Consider the following 20,106-nt stretch of genomic DNA (forward strand, 5'->3'; position numbering starts at 1 on the left):
ATATATATATATATATATATATATATATATATATATATATATATATATATATATATATATATATATATATATATATATATATATATATATATATATATATATATATATATATATATTATATATATATATATATATATATATATATATATATATATATATATATTATATATATATATATATATATATATATATATATATATATATATATATATATATATATATATATATATATATATATATAATATATATATATATATATATATATATATATATATATATATATATATATATATATATTATATATATATATATATATATATATATATATATATATATATATATATATATATATATATATATATATATATATATATATATATATATATATATATATATATATATATATATATATATATATATATATATATATATATATATATATATATATATATATATATATATATATATATATATATATATATATATATATATATATATATATATATATATATATATATATATATATATATATATATATATATATATATATATATTATATATATATATATATATATATATATATATATATATATATATATATATATATATATATATATATATATATATATATATATATATATATATATATATATATATATATATATATATATATATATATATATACAATATATATATATATATATATATATATATATATATATATATATATATATATATATATATATATATATATATATATATATATATATATATATATCTCCGGCCAGAATAAGAAGAAGAAGATTTCGTTCCCCTCACGGTTCGGATCCTTGTGGTCAGGCGGGTAGATATATATATATATATATATATATATATATATATATATATATATATATATATATATATATATATATATATATATATATATATATATATATATATATATAGTTATATGTAATATCCAAAAAAAATCATGCTTATGTTTTTTTAATATTGCTTATAGCATATAACCTGTTATATAACTTTTTTTTAAATTGAAATAAATTTTTTTTAATGTTTTGTGAATGTTCTAATTTCTTATCATTCTAACATTTCTAATTCATTATTTGCCACGAATAATATTAAATATACTTTCTTAAAACCGTTTTAAAAAATACCATGGTGGTGCTTATACATAAATACATGAACCTTTCAGAAATGCTGTGGAGCGTTGGGAATGCGAAAAACCATTTTTGGAAATTACATCCTCAAATATCTATGTGTGTGGTAATAATTCAATTTGTTTTAGCATCGTTATTTCGATAATATTTACATATTTTTTAATTTGCCACATCTTATTTCTGTTCATGTACATTTTAAAAAAAATGTACAAAAACTGTTTTCAAACCTCGTACACAAACACATTAAGCTAGTCTCTGGAAAATACATCATGTAAAAAAAAATATGCAAATAAATTCACATTTCGGTATATAAATGATACATTTAATAACTTATGGAACAAACATCTATATTTATCGTATTAAATTTAAACCAGTAGAATTAACAAGAAAAATTCATTTTCTAACATATTTGTTATCTCTTTTGATATTTTTACTCTACACATTTTTCCATTTACTCATGTTCAACAACGTTGTACAAAAAAGCTATTTACATAATTGAATGTTCGCATATTTTCAATTCCATTTTCGAAATCACATTAAACCAACCATATTTTAATTCCGTTCTTATAATTTAGTTGTTTTTTACGTTTCCAATCTGTACTGTTGATACTTTATTACGTACTTCCTTCATATGTTTGGAAATGTAAAGATGTGTTGATAGACCATTATTTAAACAACATTGGATGTTACAGCCCCCTCTAGCCCTGTGCACAATCGCCGTCTGCTGAGCGCGCGTAACATGCGCATGAGCAGTGTGGAGCTGCCAGATGACCACGACAAAAGTCTGTCGTCAGCGAGCACAAGCCCTTGCCCGTCACCGGTAAAACATTTATCACTTTTAGGTTACCCTGTAATTGCAAAAAAAGTTCAAATTAAAAATCGTTATAACAACAATAACTCTTTATTTACAACATTTTGAGTGTGTCCAAACACTTGTTCATAAATCTGGATTATCTCAAGAAATAATCCAGATTTGTGAACAAGTATTTGGACCCGCTCAACATGTTGTAAATAAAATAACTGGTCAAATTTTAAGCTAAATAAAAAATTGAAAATCATCTTTTCAAGCGGGTCTCAAGAATGTGAATAAAATCCAGGTCTTCGCTTAATAAAAGTTTTCCCCACTCCAACATAGATGGTTGTTGTGAACTGACACGTACTCTCTCAAGTTACAAAAATTGAGTAGTGTGGTTGTTGTCAATCATGGGTAGAATTGGTGAATGTTACAGGTGTGTAAAGTGATCACTTAACCATGCCTATGACGGTCGTAAGCCATATGCCCTGACTTCCATTTTCATCTTCATCTTTGATTGAGATATCCAAAAATGTAATCCTTGTATTTACTTGAGAAAATAATAACCAACTATTCTATTTTGTCTATGTGAGTTTCTCTGTCTGGTCATTTGAGTTATCCAATAAAGTCAGAATATCAAGAAAATACATAATATTTCGTCCACTCAAGTTCCGATATGAAGTATAGAACCAAAGTGCCTGTACATAATTAAAACTACGCGACGCATTATAATTTTAGCAAAAGCCTCACAGGCTTCTTCCCACCAACTTGTACGTGGTGCTGTTCAACTTCACTTCGCGCCACCAGGACGAGCTGGACCTCAAGGCCGGCTACAAAGTGACGGTCATCGACACGTCAGACCACGACTGGTGGAAAGGAAAGTGCCTGGGGCGAGTAGGATACTTCCCGTCCAACTACTGCACGCGCCTGCAAGCCGGGGAGAAACCCCTGCAAGTCACACACAATCTGCAGGTCACTTGGCAATCTTTGGCATGGGTGTAATTACGGATAGCTATAACACATTTTGCTTAAAAAATAACAGTCTCTTCCAGATTACAGAGACATTCGAGAGTCTTTTCTCATTTGTCATTTCTCATTTGTATCCGATAAAATTTATTTAGTATTCGGGCTCTTTTTTACATATAAATATAAAAAGTATTGCAACAGTGAGCGCATTGAATTATCATAGAATATATTTTATATTTAGTTTTGACATTTGCTTCAATAGAAGAATACTGTTTTTTTCCACTTTACTTTGCGCGGTTGAAAGATATCGATTTCAATCATTCTATTTGATTATTCAAAAAGTTATTATGTAAAATAAATCTATATCTTGTGGTATGTACCCACGTCCTAATAAGAATAATGACTTTTTTGACATTTTTTTAAGCTTTGTTTTTTTGTCTTTTTTTCTGCTTTTTTAACCAAAATAACTGAACATGAAAAAAAAACACGATAATTCAAGCTTTTTATTGGTAAACTATAATTTTTTAATAACTCTCTTGGAAACGTCGTAATCAATATATTTTCCTGAGATATCTAATGTAATGAAGAGCTTTAAATGCTCTCTCATTGTAATGCAATACGCAACTCTCGTCTATTCCCCTTGTACTAATTGCAAATGGAGCATAAAGAACTAGGTACTTTTAAACCATACCTCGTAAGAATTAAACCGGTTTAATTTTTTTGTTAATGTATTTTCAGGTATCAGACGGCGATAACGGTCTTATGCTGTTGAGGGACCAAATAGTAATCCAAGTGGGAGAAGAAGTGGATGGAATGGTGATGATCAGATCTGGCGACAACCGCCAAGGAGTCTGTCCACTAAAGTTCCTACAAGAAGTGTGACAGGCAAGCGCTCAGGATGCGGGCCCCTCCCAATCCTCTTCCCAACCCCTGGTGGTGGCTGCTACCATCGAAAACAATGAATTTCTCGAGGACGCTCGTAATTTATCGTGTCACTCCACGTCAGCCAACACACCGAGCTCTGAAACCAATTCTGCTTTCCCTTATAAACTATCAGAAAATTTAATCGGTAACTTGAAACGATCTGTGCCCATTTCGACGCAAAAACCGACACAATCTTATCAGTGTTATCAGTCGAGTAATCTCGATAGCATAGATATCCACAAAAGTGTATTGAATAGTTATAGAACGAAGAACATTTCACACACCCAGAGTGGATGGGCTCCCCGTCCCTACAGCTTGAACTCGGGAAACTTGAACTCGTTTTGCGGGAACAGTGGTTTCCTCACGCACTTCAAGCCCCTGACTCCGACTCGGAACGGTATCATCCCCAGTCGGAACGCTTATAGTCCGAGCGCCTCCATCAGCAGAACGAACTCCTTCCAGTACACAGATCGCCATTCTCCCATCGCTCAGGACATACTGGATCGCAACGCGTATAAATTAGACAGAAGAAATATCAAAAAACTTCCGATTCTTTCATCAGCTCGTCCGTTGGGGTTGAATTTCCCAACCCCGAAAAGGTTAACAAGTTTCATCGGTAATAGAAAGATATGCAATTCTCAAGAGAGGCCTCTTTTGATGGGCTACCAGACTGATCATGACGATGTAGAACAGGGAGCGGCTTTTGAAATAATTCCAAATAAAAACGGGTTAAGAATATCTCCTGTGTTGACTCCGAGTACGTACAATAACACGATTACAGATAAGTACACTACTCGTTCCAAACTGAACTCTCACTCTAGACCATTGCTGTTTTTACGAAATTAGAAGCGGAATTTTTCATAAATAAAAAACTGATTATAAATTCTGCATTTTAAATAAAGCTTTTCAGTTTTTATTCATTTCATATAGCATATAGTAGAGTAGGCACGAATCGCGATTGGTTGACGATTGTCGTTTCATATTTACCATATAAAATATTTAGACAACCCTCTGGTCTCACTAAAGAAAGTGAATAAAAATTAAATATAATATAAGTTTAAAATAATATTGTTATTAGTATTATTACAAATTGTCCTGTATTTATTCGTTCATAGTAAGTTTATTAGTAACTAACACGTCCCTTGTTAAATGAAATATTACTTTTCTAATCATAGCATAATTCGTCTCAATTTTACCTTCGTTGATAAATATATTTTAGTCTCATATCTTTCCCTAGTACTTTCCCGATCTAGTTTTATTTATTTTTCATTCATTATCATTTTGAATATTTCCATTCTTGATTTTAATTACCTTGCTTGTGTTTTAAATGCAAATTACACCCAAGTACACCTTATTAGTCATTGTTATTTAGTTAGCTAGAAAATAATTTTAATTGACTCTACAAAAAATACATAAATATTTTTATCATTATCATAATTATTACACTATATCTATAGCACATCATGCGTTCCTATAAAAAGTTCATAATAATCATTTCACAAAATTATTTTGGCATTCACTTTTATGAAATAATAAAACCTGATTTAGTTGGCCTATTTATTTCATTTAGCTGAACAACCAAAAAAACCTGAACGTAATATTTTTTAAATTGTGATTAAAAAGCTTTAATATGTTTTTTCCCTTAAAAATTTATAAAATATTTCAATATTAACAATGTACATATTCTTCTATTGGTGTTATATTTCTATAATATTTTAAATATGAGTATATAAAAATTACATATAAATATATACATGCACAGTATATTTAATTATCAAGCTAAGAGATAAAAAGCTGTAAAACTTTAAAATCAACTTGTTGTTTTATTTCAAAAGTGCTAGATATTCCGCCTCCGTGGTGTGATGGTTAACGTGTTTAGCTACCGTGCTGGAGGTCCCGGGTTCGACTCCCAGGGGGGGTTAAAAGAAATATTTAGGATTTAACTCTCTAATATTCATTTTACATTACCCTGGACTGGTCCCTGAAGCGCAGGAGTAATCACCTTACCTTCATATTAATAACAGTCAAGATAACACTGCGTCAATGCGATGCCGTGCCCAATTCACCATTGGGTGAGGGTAAGGTTTAGAAGACGAAGATATTTCACTTATGAGTACCTTTATAAGTTTATGTATATTTGGTAAAACATCATTAATTGTTAATTTTAAAAGGTAATTTGAATAACTTTGTCCTGTGATTTTAGACCTTGGATTGTAAACGGTCGAGATCAGGGGTCCTAAATCTTTTTAACTTGAGGGCCATCCTGACTTCTACGCTATGTTTCAATGGCTAAGGCCTATATCATTAATTACAATTGAAATATTCAATTCCGTATGTATTGTATGTCAGTAACTGTGATTCTATATTGGCCGTTATATAAAAATATGATGATTTTTAAAAATGATTTACTTGCATTGCAAATTTTACAATGCAACAAAAATAAACTATGGCGGGGTTTAGATCCTACCATATACGGTGTTCGGTTCACCTTTTGTATAATTCTATTGTAAAATATTCACCCGATGCCTGTCGAATTAAAAATGCCTAACAAACTACCATACTCTCGTTTTATATAAATATATTCGTAATATTATATATTTTAGTGAGTCGTGATTGTTATGTCGCAAGCAGACATAGATACATGTTTATGCACATAATTATAATTATTATAGTTCTGAATATCTTATATAATTATATTGAATCGTTTATTTAGCATATTTTCTTAGACATCAAATAAAAAGATTCTCTTGAGTACTAGAGAGAAGTACTATTAAAAAAGATAAACGCAAATCGTGAAACAAATAATCGTCGGTTTTTAAGCTGGTGAATTTTAAAAAATTAAGAATAAAATTGAATGTAAAGACTTGAGGTGAACGCACAGGAACACTTTATGTACACATATCTTAATTAAGAGAGAATATAGGAGGAATAATAATAACATGTCAGTGTCCGTGGAAAAGATGAAATCAAAAGAAACTAAAATGGGATAGCAAGTATTCGTGATCTCTGCCTATCTCCGCAGATATACAATGAGATTGTAAAAGGGTTTTATTTTTTTAATTAAACATTTTTTATTTATTTCAACGTAATAACTAAAACTATGAAAAATTCAGGAATGAGAATTTAACCAATTTTCATCATTGCAGTTAATAGGGGAAATCGTTTATATTTATCATTAAAATGTAGATTTTTTCCGGTTGATTTGAAAACCTTCAAGAAAAATGCAGTACCAATATTGAATTTCCACGTCGTTTTACTAATAAGTAGAGCTTTTTCGAGAATCGTTAGTGTTAAAACCAAATATTATTTCTACCTTAATGAAGTAACATATATGACGCTTTTCTATAAGCGACGAGTTTTCCCTTAAAAATCTTATTTTTCTGTGAGTGAGAGGTTAACTGTTAACCTTCAGAACCTCTCTTTGGTTGTTCCACTATCAGCATTAACTATGATCATATTATGATGATTTTTATCATTCATAAAATTAAAGAGAAAGTAAGAAAATGAAAGACTTTACCAACCCGTCTGATTAAGTACCTGTTTTATTATCCTGTTTATTGAAATATCCTATTTTCATATATTTTAGTCATAAAAATTTTATATTCATTATTATTGCGTGTGATTCTATAAAGTAATTTTTGGCTAAGGTGAGAACTTGGGGACCGAAATTAGCTTGTAACAGAACCTTATGAAAAATATGATTACTTGTATCCTTATTTAGTTAATTATAAAATTGTGTACTGCACGAAATTGAATATCTTTATAAAGATTCAATTCCGTAGGTGATAATGAAAATATTACAGAGATATGTTTGAATATAAAATGTAATCAATTTATCGTATACAGTTCATTTAAACGTTACTTGTTAAATGTCATTAAAATCACACGTCATTAATACATACATTCAGTGAAATACGAATCGTAAAGGGAAATTTGAAATAATAAGAAAAATGCATTTTGTTTTAGGCATAATGTACCAAAAACTTCTTGTAATATCACAACTAAGTCGGTAAATTGCGATATTGTTTATCAAATATTTATAAATTTAAAAAAAATCTATTTTATTTAACCACACAATAGTTTTCACTTAAAAACAGAGACAGGTTAAATATTTTTGAACTACCGAAATTATGCGAAAAATCATTGCATATTGGCATCATACTGTATTCAATATCATAATCATAATAGTTATTTTAATCGGCTTGTCAATCAAACATACATAAATAAAAATGAAGTAGGTGTTTCTTAAAAATTACAATTTTTGTATTACTTTATACATTTCAATTTTCATTAACAGATTCTCCACAACTGTATAATTTATTGGCTATCTAAAATACAATATCGTATTATTACTAATATCATCTACATGGCATTTAAATGCATTTTAATTTAATGTACAAAGTTCATGCTTAAAACTCAAAATAATTTTAAAATGGGAGGTTATATATAGTATATGAAGGTTATTATGTATCTAATTCAAAAGTAAGATTTACACCTACATTATTCGAACGCCAAATGTACACTTTTTGTACCAAAAACCATTTTGTAAATTACATAATACGTAACCATACATATACATGTATGTATGTGAATATTCTCGTAAAGTAAATATACAATGTGTGACAATTTGATTCGCTACAGTAAATATGCACTCAAACTTGAGTTCAGTGTTAAAATAAAAACTGCAAAATGTGAAAAATAGTCTAACGAAATATATTTATTTTATATATCCATTGTAAACTTTTGAAAATCATATAAGTCTAATGTTTATTATCCGTCCTTTTAACCTTGTATGTACATATTAAATATTAGTTATGATTATTTATTTATTATTCTATACTATTGTTTTTTACCATTAAATTGTCTTACTTTATCAAGGTATATGGTATATGTAAATTAAACGAATTGAAATATTGCGAAATATTGCGATCGCTAAATATTCCACGTCAGCTCAAACATCAGAAAACAAACACCATATTACGCTTACTTATCGTACGATTTATTGTGAAATCATCCGGAACTAAATTATTTTGTATAAGGGTTCCCGTAATTTTCATTTTCTAACGGATCAGTCTGTGGAAAAATATTTCAATTATAATAGCAATGTTTAAAAGATTCATAATGGTGAATATGATTTAAACTTTAATAATAACTCATTATTTCTTTTCCTATTTCATTATAGACTCCTTTAACTACCAAACATAGTGGAATCTGAATCCATAAAAGCATCAAAAATAATGTTAATATTTTATATTTCATAAAAGTTATCTAGGAATGTTTTCTTTAGTAATTATATTTTCTTAAGTGTTTTTCGCAGATGCTTTGCAGATATTTTACAACCTTTATAAAATAAAACAACTTTGTTTTTAACCACTTTTTCAAAGATACATTTTTTCTCCAACCGGTTTCGATAAGAACCTTGTCATCATCAGGGTTAAACATGTCCATGTTTAAAGTATGTAAATGATTATCCCTGAGGATGTTCTGGTCGAAACCGGTTGGATAAAAAATGTACCAAAAAAAGGGGTTAAAAATAAAGTTGTTTTATTTTATAAAGTAATTATGTTTTTTTCCTACAGACTTACAGTTTGTCCTAAGACTTGGTGGACATTACAATTTAATATATACTTTAATTAAATAAAGAAAAAATATTTTACGATTGTCTATTTATTACAAGAAAATACTTTTAAGTACTTTCAAGTTTTTTTTTCTGTACGATTAAATATTATTTATATTTTCAAGAGGTAATACAATTTGTATGCACATTTTATAACCTTTTTCAAATCAATTTTAAATTTAAAAAATAATATAACTAATATTCTTGTAAGTTCCCTGACCCTGAAAATTAAATACTATTTATCTAAGGGAATCAATCAAGTCTGAAGGGGTTAAATTACAATGAAAAACCGTAAAGAAATTTTACTAAATAATTTGAATGTATCAACTTGGTCGCCTAAGTACTTGGTAAACTAAAAGTTTTTTCCAAAGCTTTTTTGACAGTTTTGAAACCATCTTAAAACTAGTATATTTACTTATAAACGAAAAAGTTATCATGAAATTAGTTTATAATGAATAATTTTAGTTTTAGAATGAATAAAATATTTAAAAACTAACGTTTTGAATTTTTGTATTCATAAGACGTTTGTGTTTAATTTTAGTAAAGATCGTGCAACTGAATTGATCGATTGTTTGCTGGCAAACTTATCGTATGTGAGAAGTTGAATCAAAAGAAATTTAACTGAAAAATATTTATGCATAATTCGTGTTTTATTGAAAATGTTATAATCGGAGGAATAATATATTAATCATTTACTAGGATAACACTCATGAAATGTGAAAAATAAAAGGTTTTTGACAAAGTCTTGAAACGATTTTTGTTTTGGTGCTTGCACAGTGTGACGTGCTTTAAGTACATTAAGAGGAATAAAAGGAGAATATATAAGTTTATAACACATAATAAATGTTAACAAAGCACAAACCTACTGATATATTATGTACACTTATTCATTATTTAGGTTATAAATATTTTACCCTTTTTTTTAATTCTGTTTAATAAAGTGTTGATGGTAAATGTTTAATATGAACCAAACTTAATGAAATAGATTTTCCTAAGTAATGAATCTTTTTTATGAATATTCATAGATATAAAGTAATACCTAAATTATATCCATTGTGATAGGTTTAGTATTTTTATGTGCTTGAAATATGGTAGTTAAATATACATATATATATATATATATATATATATATATATATATATATATATATATATATATATATATATATATATATATATATATATATATATATATATATATATATATATATATATATATATATATATATATATATATATATATATATATATATATATATATATATATATATATATATATATATATATATATATATATATATATATATATATATATATATATATATATACATATACATATATATAGGGTACTAACGCGTTCATATTAGAAGATCACTAAAAAAACTCAAGATTATGTTATGTAGATGCCCTTTTATTTACAGATATAAATCAAGAGCTTAATCTTTGGATATTTGAACTTCTGCGACTTCCTCGACGTTATTTGTGTATGTAATTTGATTCAAATACCTAGTAAGCACATTGTACCAGACTTTAAAGGTATAAAGGTACCTTAACTAAAACTTAATTTTTAAAAGTTGAAACTGCCGTTGAAATAAAAAAAGAAGAATACGAACATGGTAATGAAAACCGTAATTAAGTTATTGAATTAGGACATTTGTAAAAAAAAACTTGTAATCACCGAAATTTACTTTAAGAGTACAATTAAAGTGCTCTTGCTTGGTAGTGATAATACCCTACTTAGAATGTGATGAACATATTGTATGTTATTGATATAATATTTATTAATGCACGTCGATGTTGTTTATTATCTATAACGCTGCAGCATAATATTCCAACTATGTGTAAGATTATTTTTTCGATGAACAGCCGAGGACCAAACTCGAGATCATCTAGAATATTGTAAATGGCTTGAGCGTCACTTAGAAAAAAAAACAATAGGTCCTTGAGTGTATAATAAAATACATTCTGTGTACGTAGCAATGTACACACATAACATACATATGTACTACAAATATTGTTTTATTTTAAATGAAAGAAAAATATATATTAAAACAAATTATAGTGACTTATGTTTCAACACACATCACACTATACTACATATCTCCAAAAATATTATAATACAAATAATATTATATATATCATCAAAACAGGATTTTTGTGTGTTTACTGTAAACTGCACCAATAAATCGATATTTTAAAAATGATGTTTTTTTATTGATCTCATATGCATGCATAATGATTGTATAATATAAAAATTTGCTCATTATTACAAATTTAGTAAGTCAGTTGACTTGTATACGCATGTATATTAGGTGGTGACTCGCTGCAGGGGGCTCGGAGAGACTCGCGCGAGCCCCTTGTCAAAATTGACTTGGGCCGGCGGGCCTCTTGTTAAATTTAGAGAAATCAATATTCTCTGATTTAATTAGAACATAAATGTAATTTCGGTGGTTGGTTGAAATGTATTATGAAACATAAAACTTTGTTGCCTTATAAAATTTCTCAGGAATGCTTCATAGGAATGACGAAACGAATGGCCAATATACATTTTATTAATGACTTAGTGACGATGGTTGACATTTGATGTGCATATTAAGTATTTTTTTCTTATTTTGGATTATTATGTATTTTGGATAGTTAAAACAAAATAATACACCACCACCCCCCCCCCTTCCCCTACCGCCCGCGAACCCCTTGTTAAAAAATTGGCAGCCTACTCCTGTGTGTGTGTGTGTGTGTGTGTGTGTGTGTGTGTGTGTGTGTGTGTGTTTGTGTGTAAATAGGGATATAAAGTTTTCTTTTATTAAACTCCATAAACTCAAAATACCGACAAATATAAAAATTACAATTCACAATGGTGACTGCAGGGATTCAAATTGCAAAAACTTATGTTCTGTTTTATGTCCAAAAAAAAGAAATAAAATATCTAGGTGTAATAATAGATCAACACTTGAAATACAATAGTCACATTAATGAACTAGTTAAACTAATAAGAAAATGCATAAATATATTCATTAGAATTCGAAACATACTAACCATCGACAACCTAAAAAGAGTTTACTATGCTATCGTACACTCACTACTACAGTATGGCATTATTGCATGGGGAGGCTCATACAACAACATACTGAACTCAGTGAAAATAGTTCAGAAAACCATAATCAAAGTTATTTTGAAAAAAAAATCATATTTCAAACAAAATTATTATTTAAAAAATTTCAAGTCCCAAATATAGAATCCATTTATAAAAAAAACCGTAATTTTTCAAATACTCAAGGGTGACAACTATTTAAATTTAACAAAAAAATTATCATCAAGATTCTCAAACGATTTTTCTACTCCAAAATGCAACACCAAGCAATTTCAGCAAAACTTCAAATATTTGGAAATCAAACATTTCAAAAAACTCCCTTTAGAAATAAAAAAATAGATGATATAAAAATACTCAAGAAAAAAATTAAAGCTCTATACATTTAAATCTTGAAAAAATATACAAAAAAAACATTATATCTTTTATTATATAACATTAAACCACGAGTGTAAGTCCCTCTCCAAGCACAAGAGCACAGTCTCTTTTATGGAGAGGCGCGAATCGAAATATAAAAATTCTCCACATGTACCTATAAATGATTCAAATGTATTATGTTATAAATAAAAATGTAAATATATTAAATGAATAAAAAAATTAAAAATTAAGTCTGTCTTGTCATATATAATATATTACGTAATAAGTGGTAACGTACTTTTTACCTTTTTGAGTCAAATAGATAAACATTTTGGAAAATAAACTAAGAAATGCATCAAATATGAATGTTTATCCTTGAAAAAGTTGGTGCATTGCGTATATGCAGTCGTAACTGAAAATAATAATAAAAAATCATGAACTTAAACACCGTCCATTCGACATAGAAAACAAGCTGATTAAATAAAGTGAACATTTCATGTTTTACATTGGCTTCCCTTACGCCGTTTTCCCAATAATAATTATCACACAATGCACCAATAGATTGCGCGCGAACCGGTAGATGGGTACCTATGTAGGTACTTACCTAACTATACAAATGTTTAGCACTATGTAGGTGGGGCAATCAGATGGGAGCCAGCGGTTCGAGCCAGCGATGTTAGTTGGCGAGTTTGCCCGCAGATGGCAGCACAAGAATAACTCGCATTCCACATTCCGTTGGCGGCAGGCTGGGCACAAATGTCAAATATTATTAATTCATCAAATATATCGGTGGCGAGCGGTCGTTTTTTCATTGTAACCGGTGTTTTGAATTACTTTTAAATAATAATAAACGTCGTGTAAAACATTGTTACGGAGCTATTTGATAGTATTCGGGTGTTGTTTTTTATATTTTTCTATAGAAAACATCAATGGAATGCGGTCGTACCCGCATAACCCTGCAAAGTATTGATTTTTTTCCGAACGTACTACAAAATAATAGTTTTTGTCGATTATTTGGAGACTGTGTATTATGAATCTACTAAAATTAAGCTGTTTTAATAACACATTATTTTAATGTGATATTTAAGTTATGAGAACCTTCTTTTTCTCCATAAAATGTTAATCAGCTCGAGTTGTTATCGTAATATTTAGTGAATTTTGTTTACCAAATTCCAGTGTTTTGTGATGGTATATCTGCTTGTATAACCGTTTCCGAAGACTATAAACGAAACCAGCTATAAAAAGGTAAAATTGTATTTATTATTGTCCACATTTACGTATTAAAAATAACGTTTTTAACATCTTGTTTATTATTAATTTTTTTTATAATTTTTTGCTTATTTTTTTATTAAATATTTTTCTCGTAAAATATATAAAAATCCCTTTCCTTGGTGTTTTTTTATTCGCTTGACCGGCCATACAATAATATATTTTTAATTAAAGTTATGAAAAAAATATCGATTTATATTTTTGCAATGAAGACATAGTTTTAAGAGAAGTTTAACTACTTTAACTCCTAATAATTAAGGAAATTCGGCTTGTTAAGCAAATATGACAATACTTATGGAAAAATTGTATCTTAAATTGTTGATAAAATTATCAACATAAATGTGTACTTAATAAACATAAATAATATCTTGTTGAAGTAAAAAAAATATCCAAAAATATCTTTTTGTACACAGAGATTTTTTGCTGTTTTATTTTATCGCGCGGTATAAAATTTGAATTTCGATTTGCTGAATGTTGCCAACATTGTAAGAGAGGGCTGCTTGTAGCCAGCAAGTTTCGTTGTGAGTACCTACCTAACATAGAAGCCGGGGGGCCGCGCCGCAGCTGTCGGGCGCATTCCACCGGCCGCCATACAAAGGTTGCCATTACAAACTACCCACTGCCGCCTCTTACTCTCTCTTTCGGTTTAAAGCACCCATGTCTTCGTGACAATTAAAATATAGACTTAGTAGGTAAAACGTAACGATTATCAAAAAAAAAAAAAACATGACGGCTACAACGAGATACACTATTCCATCAAAAATCAAAAAATTATACAAATAAACAATTCTTGCCCCCTCCGCATTCCCCACCGCAAAACAATCACACTTCGCAAAATTTTAGTTGAAAATGTAATTTAATAATTTGGAATATTTGGCCTACATAGATTTCTCTTCCAAATTTAATTCTCAATTAAAATTCTGATCAGTCTGATAAAGTCGCAAACGTGATAAACCATCAATAGGCCAACAAAATAATGTCATAATTATATCCGTTTTCACAAATTTCGTTAAAACCTCGTAACGAAAAATCCGTAAAAAAGCTATCTTCATTATCTCGTCCAATCAAAACCATTATTTACAATTCATAGAAACGCAGCTCGTTTCGTTATGTTTAATGCAACGGCAATAAGTACAAATTTGGATAAAATTTATAATACGTAAGTATGTACGCTTTCCCTTTGCAATCATTCATTGAAAAAACATCGCTGAGACTGTTGGTTTTTGTTATTAATCCAAATAATTATTTTCTTCGATTACTAGCCAACATAAGATGAAAACATGTCGTCTGGCTCGCTAAAAATATTTAAAAAACACGCGATTCAATGCTAAAAAATTCGTAATTGATGGTACAATGATAGAACGAATACAAGTGATAAAAGGTTGCGTTTTTTTACTATTTTTCGTTAACCACTTTTATAGAGTTGACAGGTCTATCAACTGTGTCAACCCTTATTTTGTCATCGTAGAATATTGCGCACATTATGCTTTAGTCATTTTGGATAATTTATAAAACGCCATTTTCAAATAAAGGGTCCGCCAAATAACTTTTTTTTTTCAAAAACAGGGCGCAAAACATCGAGTGTAGCTTCGGCTGTGTGGCACGTAGCGCCGTCCTGTTGAAACCAAATGTTGCCAATATCCTCCTCTTCAATTTTTGTGAACAAAAATCCGTTCAACATGGCCCGATAACGATCGCCATTGACTGTAACGGCCACTCCTTGCTCATTTTCAAAGAAAAATGGCCCAATTATGCCTCTGGACCAAAATCCGCACCAAACAGTGACTCGTTTTGGGTGTACCGGCTTTTCAATGTATGCGTGCGGGTTTTCTGTGCCCCAAATACGACAATTTTGCTTGTTTACATACCCGCCAAGATCAAAATGAGCTTCATCCGAAAAGATGATTTTTTTGGCAAAATCGGCATCTTCTGTAAGTCGATCGCAGGCCCACTCAGCGAAGCGAAAACGCATTGGATGGTCAGTTGGCTTCAACTCCTGAACCAATTGGACTTTGTATGGCGTCATACCAAGGTCTTTATGCAAAATTCGTCTCAATGATGTCTCCGAAATGTTCAATTGTTGAGAACGACGGTGAATTGATGTTGATGGCGCTTCACGCACACTTTCTGCCACAACATCGATATTCTCGGGTGTACGCACTGTTTTTGGCTTTTCACGCTTTGGTTTATCGATGAGGATGCCAGTTTCTTTCACTTTTTTCACAAGATAACGAACATACGGAGCTGACGGTGCTTCTCTTCTTCCAAAAACCGTACGCAATTTTCGCACACATTCTGCAACATTACCATGATTTTCAAAGTAATGTCGCAATATTTCCCAGCGTTGTTCAAGCGTATACACAACCATATTCGCTCAGCGGAAGGATAAAACTAATTATCTGTCAAATCAGACATGAGCTAAGTGTTACCATTCACGAAATAAGCACTAGTTGAAAAAAAAAACTTTAGATAGCGGACCCTATACTACCCGAGGAGGCTTCGATATAATTGAATGTGCATAGTACATACCAATGTAAATATTTTACTTACTAAATCTGGTATTTTTTTTTCAAGTCTTAACTTGTTATAAGTTTTATATCTTGTTTGTATGCGTCTCTTTAGATTAAAACTTAAGATTCGAAAGTATAGAAACAACCCTCTTAACATTCAAAGTAGGTACATGGAAACCAACACATGTTTTTTCTTACCCTCTTGGTTATATTATAACAGGGGGAGCAGAACGCGAGCGCATCGCACTTCTATTTTTGGTACCCACCCCAAGTTTGTATATTTGTATATTACATATGTATTTATATACCTACATGTATAGGACAGAAGAGTGTGGCGTTCCATCTTTTCTGCCTACCCCTGCGGGGAAACGGCGTGATGGTAGTAATAGTAGTAGAATATATAAAGTTCACATGTTTATCTAATATTCCATGAATTTTGTCGTTTTTATTAAATCTCTATTATTTGGTGAAATATGGCCGACTGCGTACATATATGTATTTATATACATGTATTGGACAGAAGAGTGTGGCGTTCCATCCTTTCTGCCAACCCCTGCGGAGAAACGGTGTGATGGTAGTAGTAGTAGTAATCTTATATAAAGTTCACATGTTCACCATTATTCCATGTATTTTGTCGTTTTTATAAAATCCCTATTATTAGGTGAAATATGGCCGACTGCATTATGGCCAAGCCCAAGCGTTTGATGATAAAGAGTACCTACTCCCGCCGGAATGTCTAGCCGTGAAATCTTGAGGCATTCCTCACTCCATTGTCCGCTATACTCGTAAAGTTTGGAGCATAATTCGTCAATTGGTGGTTTTTGTGCATTTTCGTTATACAAAAATTGTTACAACCCAGGTACATTATCTGCTACTAAACTTAGATTAGCAGTTATATTAAATGGACTAGCAGTTTGAAACGTCGGAGTTGGCTGCTTCAAGCTGTCGCAGTTGAACAATATGCAGTTTCGATAAAAAAATCTCTTTTCGCGTATACTGGCGTATAGAGCGATCGAGTCGAATAACTGTCGACTCGCGATCGAGTGTGCGAGGCATGAGAATTTTGTATCGAAACTGCTGAGTGCACAACTTTGGCAGCTTGAAGCAGTTGACCCCGACTGCATTAAACTTTTATTCCGTTTAAATACTAAATACTACTCAATAAACTTTCATGTTTAATTTGCTTCGATAACTAACGTAAAAAAACATTAAATGTGGTAGAAGGTTAAAATAAGTGTTTTATGTCTATGTTTGAAAATGACATTTAAGTAAATGAGAGAATTATTATTTCTTTCAATGACAATTTTTTGGACTTTTCAATGCCTGGTTTCATCGCTATTGCAAATTGTAGACTTGTATTACTGACGTTTTTATATTTTCAACATTTTGAATGTGTCCAAACACTTGTTCACAAATCTAGGATTCTCCACTTTAGTTATTTACGTTTTGACATGTCAACATAGATGAAGAAGAATATAGAAGTCTGGGTAATTACAGGACTTATGAGTAGTCATAGACAGGTGATCACTTTTTTACATTTAACATTTTAAATGATAAGTGTAATTTTTAAACTTTAAAATAAATAATAAAAATTAGTTTGTTTAATTTATCTTTTTACTAGTTTTTATATTTATCTAGTAGCATGACTTCGAAACTACACCATTCCTGGTATAATTCCGGAGTCGAGATCGATAGTTAATCGTTAAAGCAGGCGATCTTTGTGATTTACAGTAAACCCCCTATAACGTTGAGATTGGTACCGCTTTTTAGGAGGAAACTTAATAGGGTGTTAATTTTTTTTTAAAATTGTATTTATACATTTTAATCAGTAAAAATGACTGAAATGAGTAATTTAACATTGTTTAAAAGCATTAACCCCCTATAACGTTCGCTCCGATAACGCGGTTCCTATCTCAACGTTATGGGGGGGTTTACTGTATTTAATATTGTAGATTTTAGAGATAAAAACTTAACATATAACTGTCGTAACAAATACGTATAGGGCATAAGCGACATAGTTTTTTTTTAATCTTACCCTTGCGTTTTTTTCCCGTTCGACCTAAACCTAACATATATGTGGCCAAATGAAACATAAGGACTACCTTGTATGTATGTATATATATATATATATATATATATATATATATATATATATATATATATATATATATATATATATATATATATATATTCATAAACCACATACGCAGACTATATACCTGGAAGTCACCTGGCGATAGATACAGGAATCAAATTGATTACATTATGATAAGTAAGAGATGGAGATCGACTGTTCGTAATGTGAAAACTTTCCCAGGAGCCGACTGCGGATCTGACCATCAACTTCTTGTTGCTGAAATACAAATGAAGCTGAAAAATATAAAACGAAATGTGGCTAAAAAACGAACTACCCCTTCTGAAGACATCTTGAAGAAATTCCAAGTAAATTTCTCATCCATGATCCAGAGTTCTCAAGATAATTCTAATAATCCTGAAGACAAATGGTCACAGCTAAAGAATATCATAGCGTCAAGCATCAAAGAGTCTCAAGCCCCGAGGACAAATATGGAAACACGAGGTCAATGGATATCCGAAGAATCCTGGAAATTAATTGAAGAGAGGAAACGGCTTAAGAAATTGAGCACATCTACCCAGGAAGTAAGAGTCCAATACTCCGAACTGAACCGAAGAGTGCAAAGAAGTTGCAGAGCGGATAAAGAGCGCTACATCAATTCGATTTGCGAGGATATTGAAAGTCACGCTAACACTAATCACACTCGCGACTTGTTCCAAAAAGTGAAAACACTCGCCAAGAAGTTCAAGCCTCAAACATGGACCATTGAGGACAGGCAGGGAAATACCATCTGTGAAATTGACAAAGTCATCAGAAGGTGGAGAGAGTATTGTGCGGATCTATACAAAGATGATAGTATGCAACCCCAGGCAGAATTCAATGATTTAAATCCAGATGAACCCCATATAATCCTCCAGGAAGTAGAGAATGCCATTAAAAAACTCAAATCCTACAAATCGCCTGGAAAGGACGGAATTCAAGCTGAGTTCCTAAAGAATATGACCGATGACGGCATTAAGAGGATGCACGATATATGTAATTCGGTATGGGAATCAGGAATATGGCCAACGGACTGGGTGGAATCTGTATTTATTCCAATACACAAGAAGGGTTCTACGCTAAAATGTGAAAACTATCGAACTGTCTCACTCATCTCTCATGCCAGCAAAATATTGCTACACATATTAAAAGCAAGGCTAAAACACTACCTCGACTGGCAAATCTCAATTGAGCAAGCTGGATTCGTCAAAGGCAAGGGTACACGTGAGCAAATCTTGAACATAAGACAAATAATCGAGAAAAGTCGGGAGTTCAAGGTTCCGGTCGTACTTTGCTTTATTGATTATAC

At 30.3% G+C, this 20,106-nt stretch overlaps 2 protein-coding genes across 2 annotated transcripts in view; both read left to right on the forward strand.

Annotated features, from left to right (window-relative positions):
- Nucleotides 1-1,531: 1,531 nt before the first annotated feature.
- On the forward strand, nucleotides 1,532-4,386 carry LOC148302613 (SH3 and cysteine-rich domain-containing protein 3-like). The gene is made up of 3 exons (XM_088271329.1): nucleotides 1,532-1,980; nucleotides 2,692-2,925; nucleotides 3,658-4,386. Exons 1-3 carry the CDS (start codon nucleotides 1,900-1,902, stop codon nucleotides 3,799-3,801), a joined length of 459 nt encoding a protein of 152 aa, XP_088127455.1. The 5' UTR covers nucleotides 1,532-1,899; the 3' UTR covers nucleotides 3,802-4,386.
- A 9,287-nt stretch (nucleotides 4,387-13,673) lies between these two features.
- The window catches only part of LOC148302614 (uncharacterized), a 52,690-nt gene continuing 46,257 nt past the window's right edge, over nucleotides 13,674-20,106 (forward strand). Inside the window, exon 1 of the mRNA XM_088271340.1 lies at nucleotides 13,674-14,150. The gene's annotated coding sequence lies outside the window, so the exon portion shown is untranslated. The remainder of the gene's footprint in view (nucleotides 14,151-20,106) is intronic.

Source organism: Brachycentrus maculatus, unplaced genomic scaffold (genome assembly GCF_059751285.1).
Source record: "Brachycentrus maculatus isolate JH-2025_06_01 unplaced genomic scaffold, ASM5975128v1 h1tg000432l, whole genome shotgun sequence".
NCBI classification, from domain to species: Eukaryota; Metazoa; Arthropoda; class Insecta; order Trichoptera; family Brachycentridae; genus Brachycentrus; species Brachycentrus maculatus.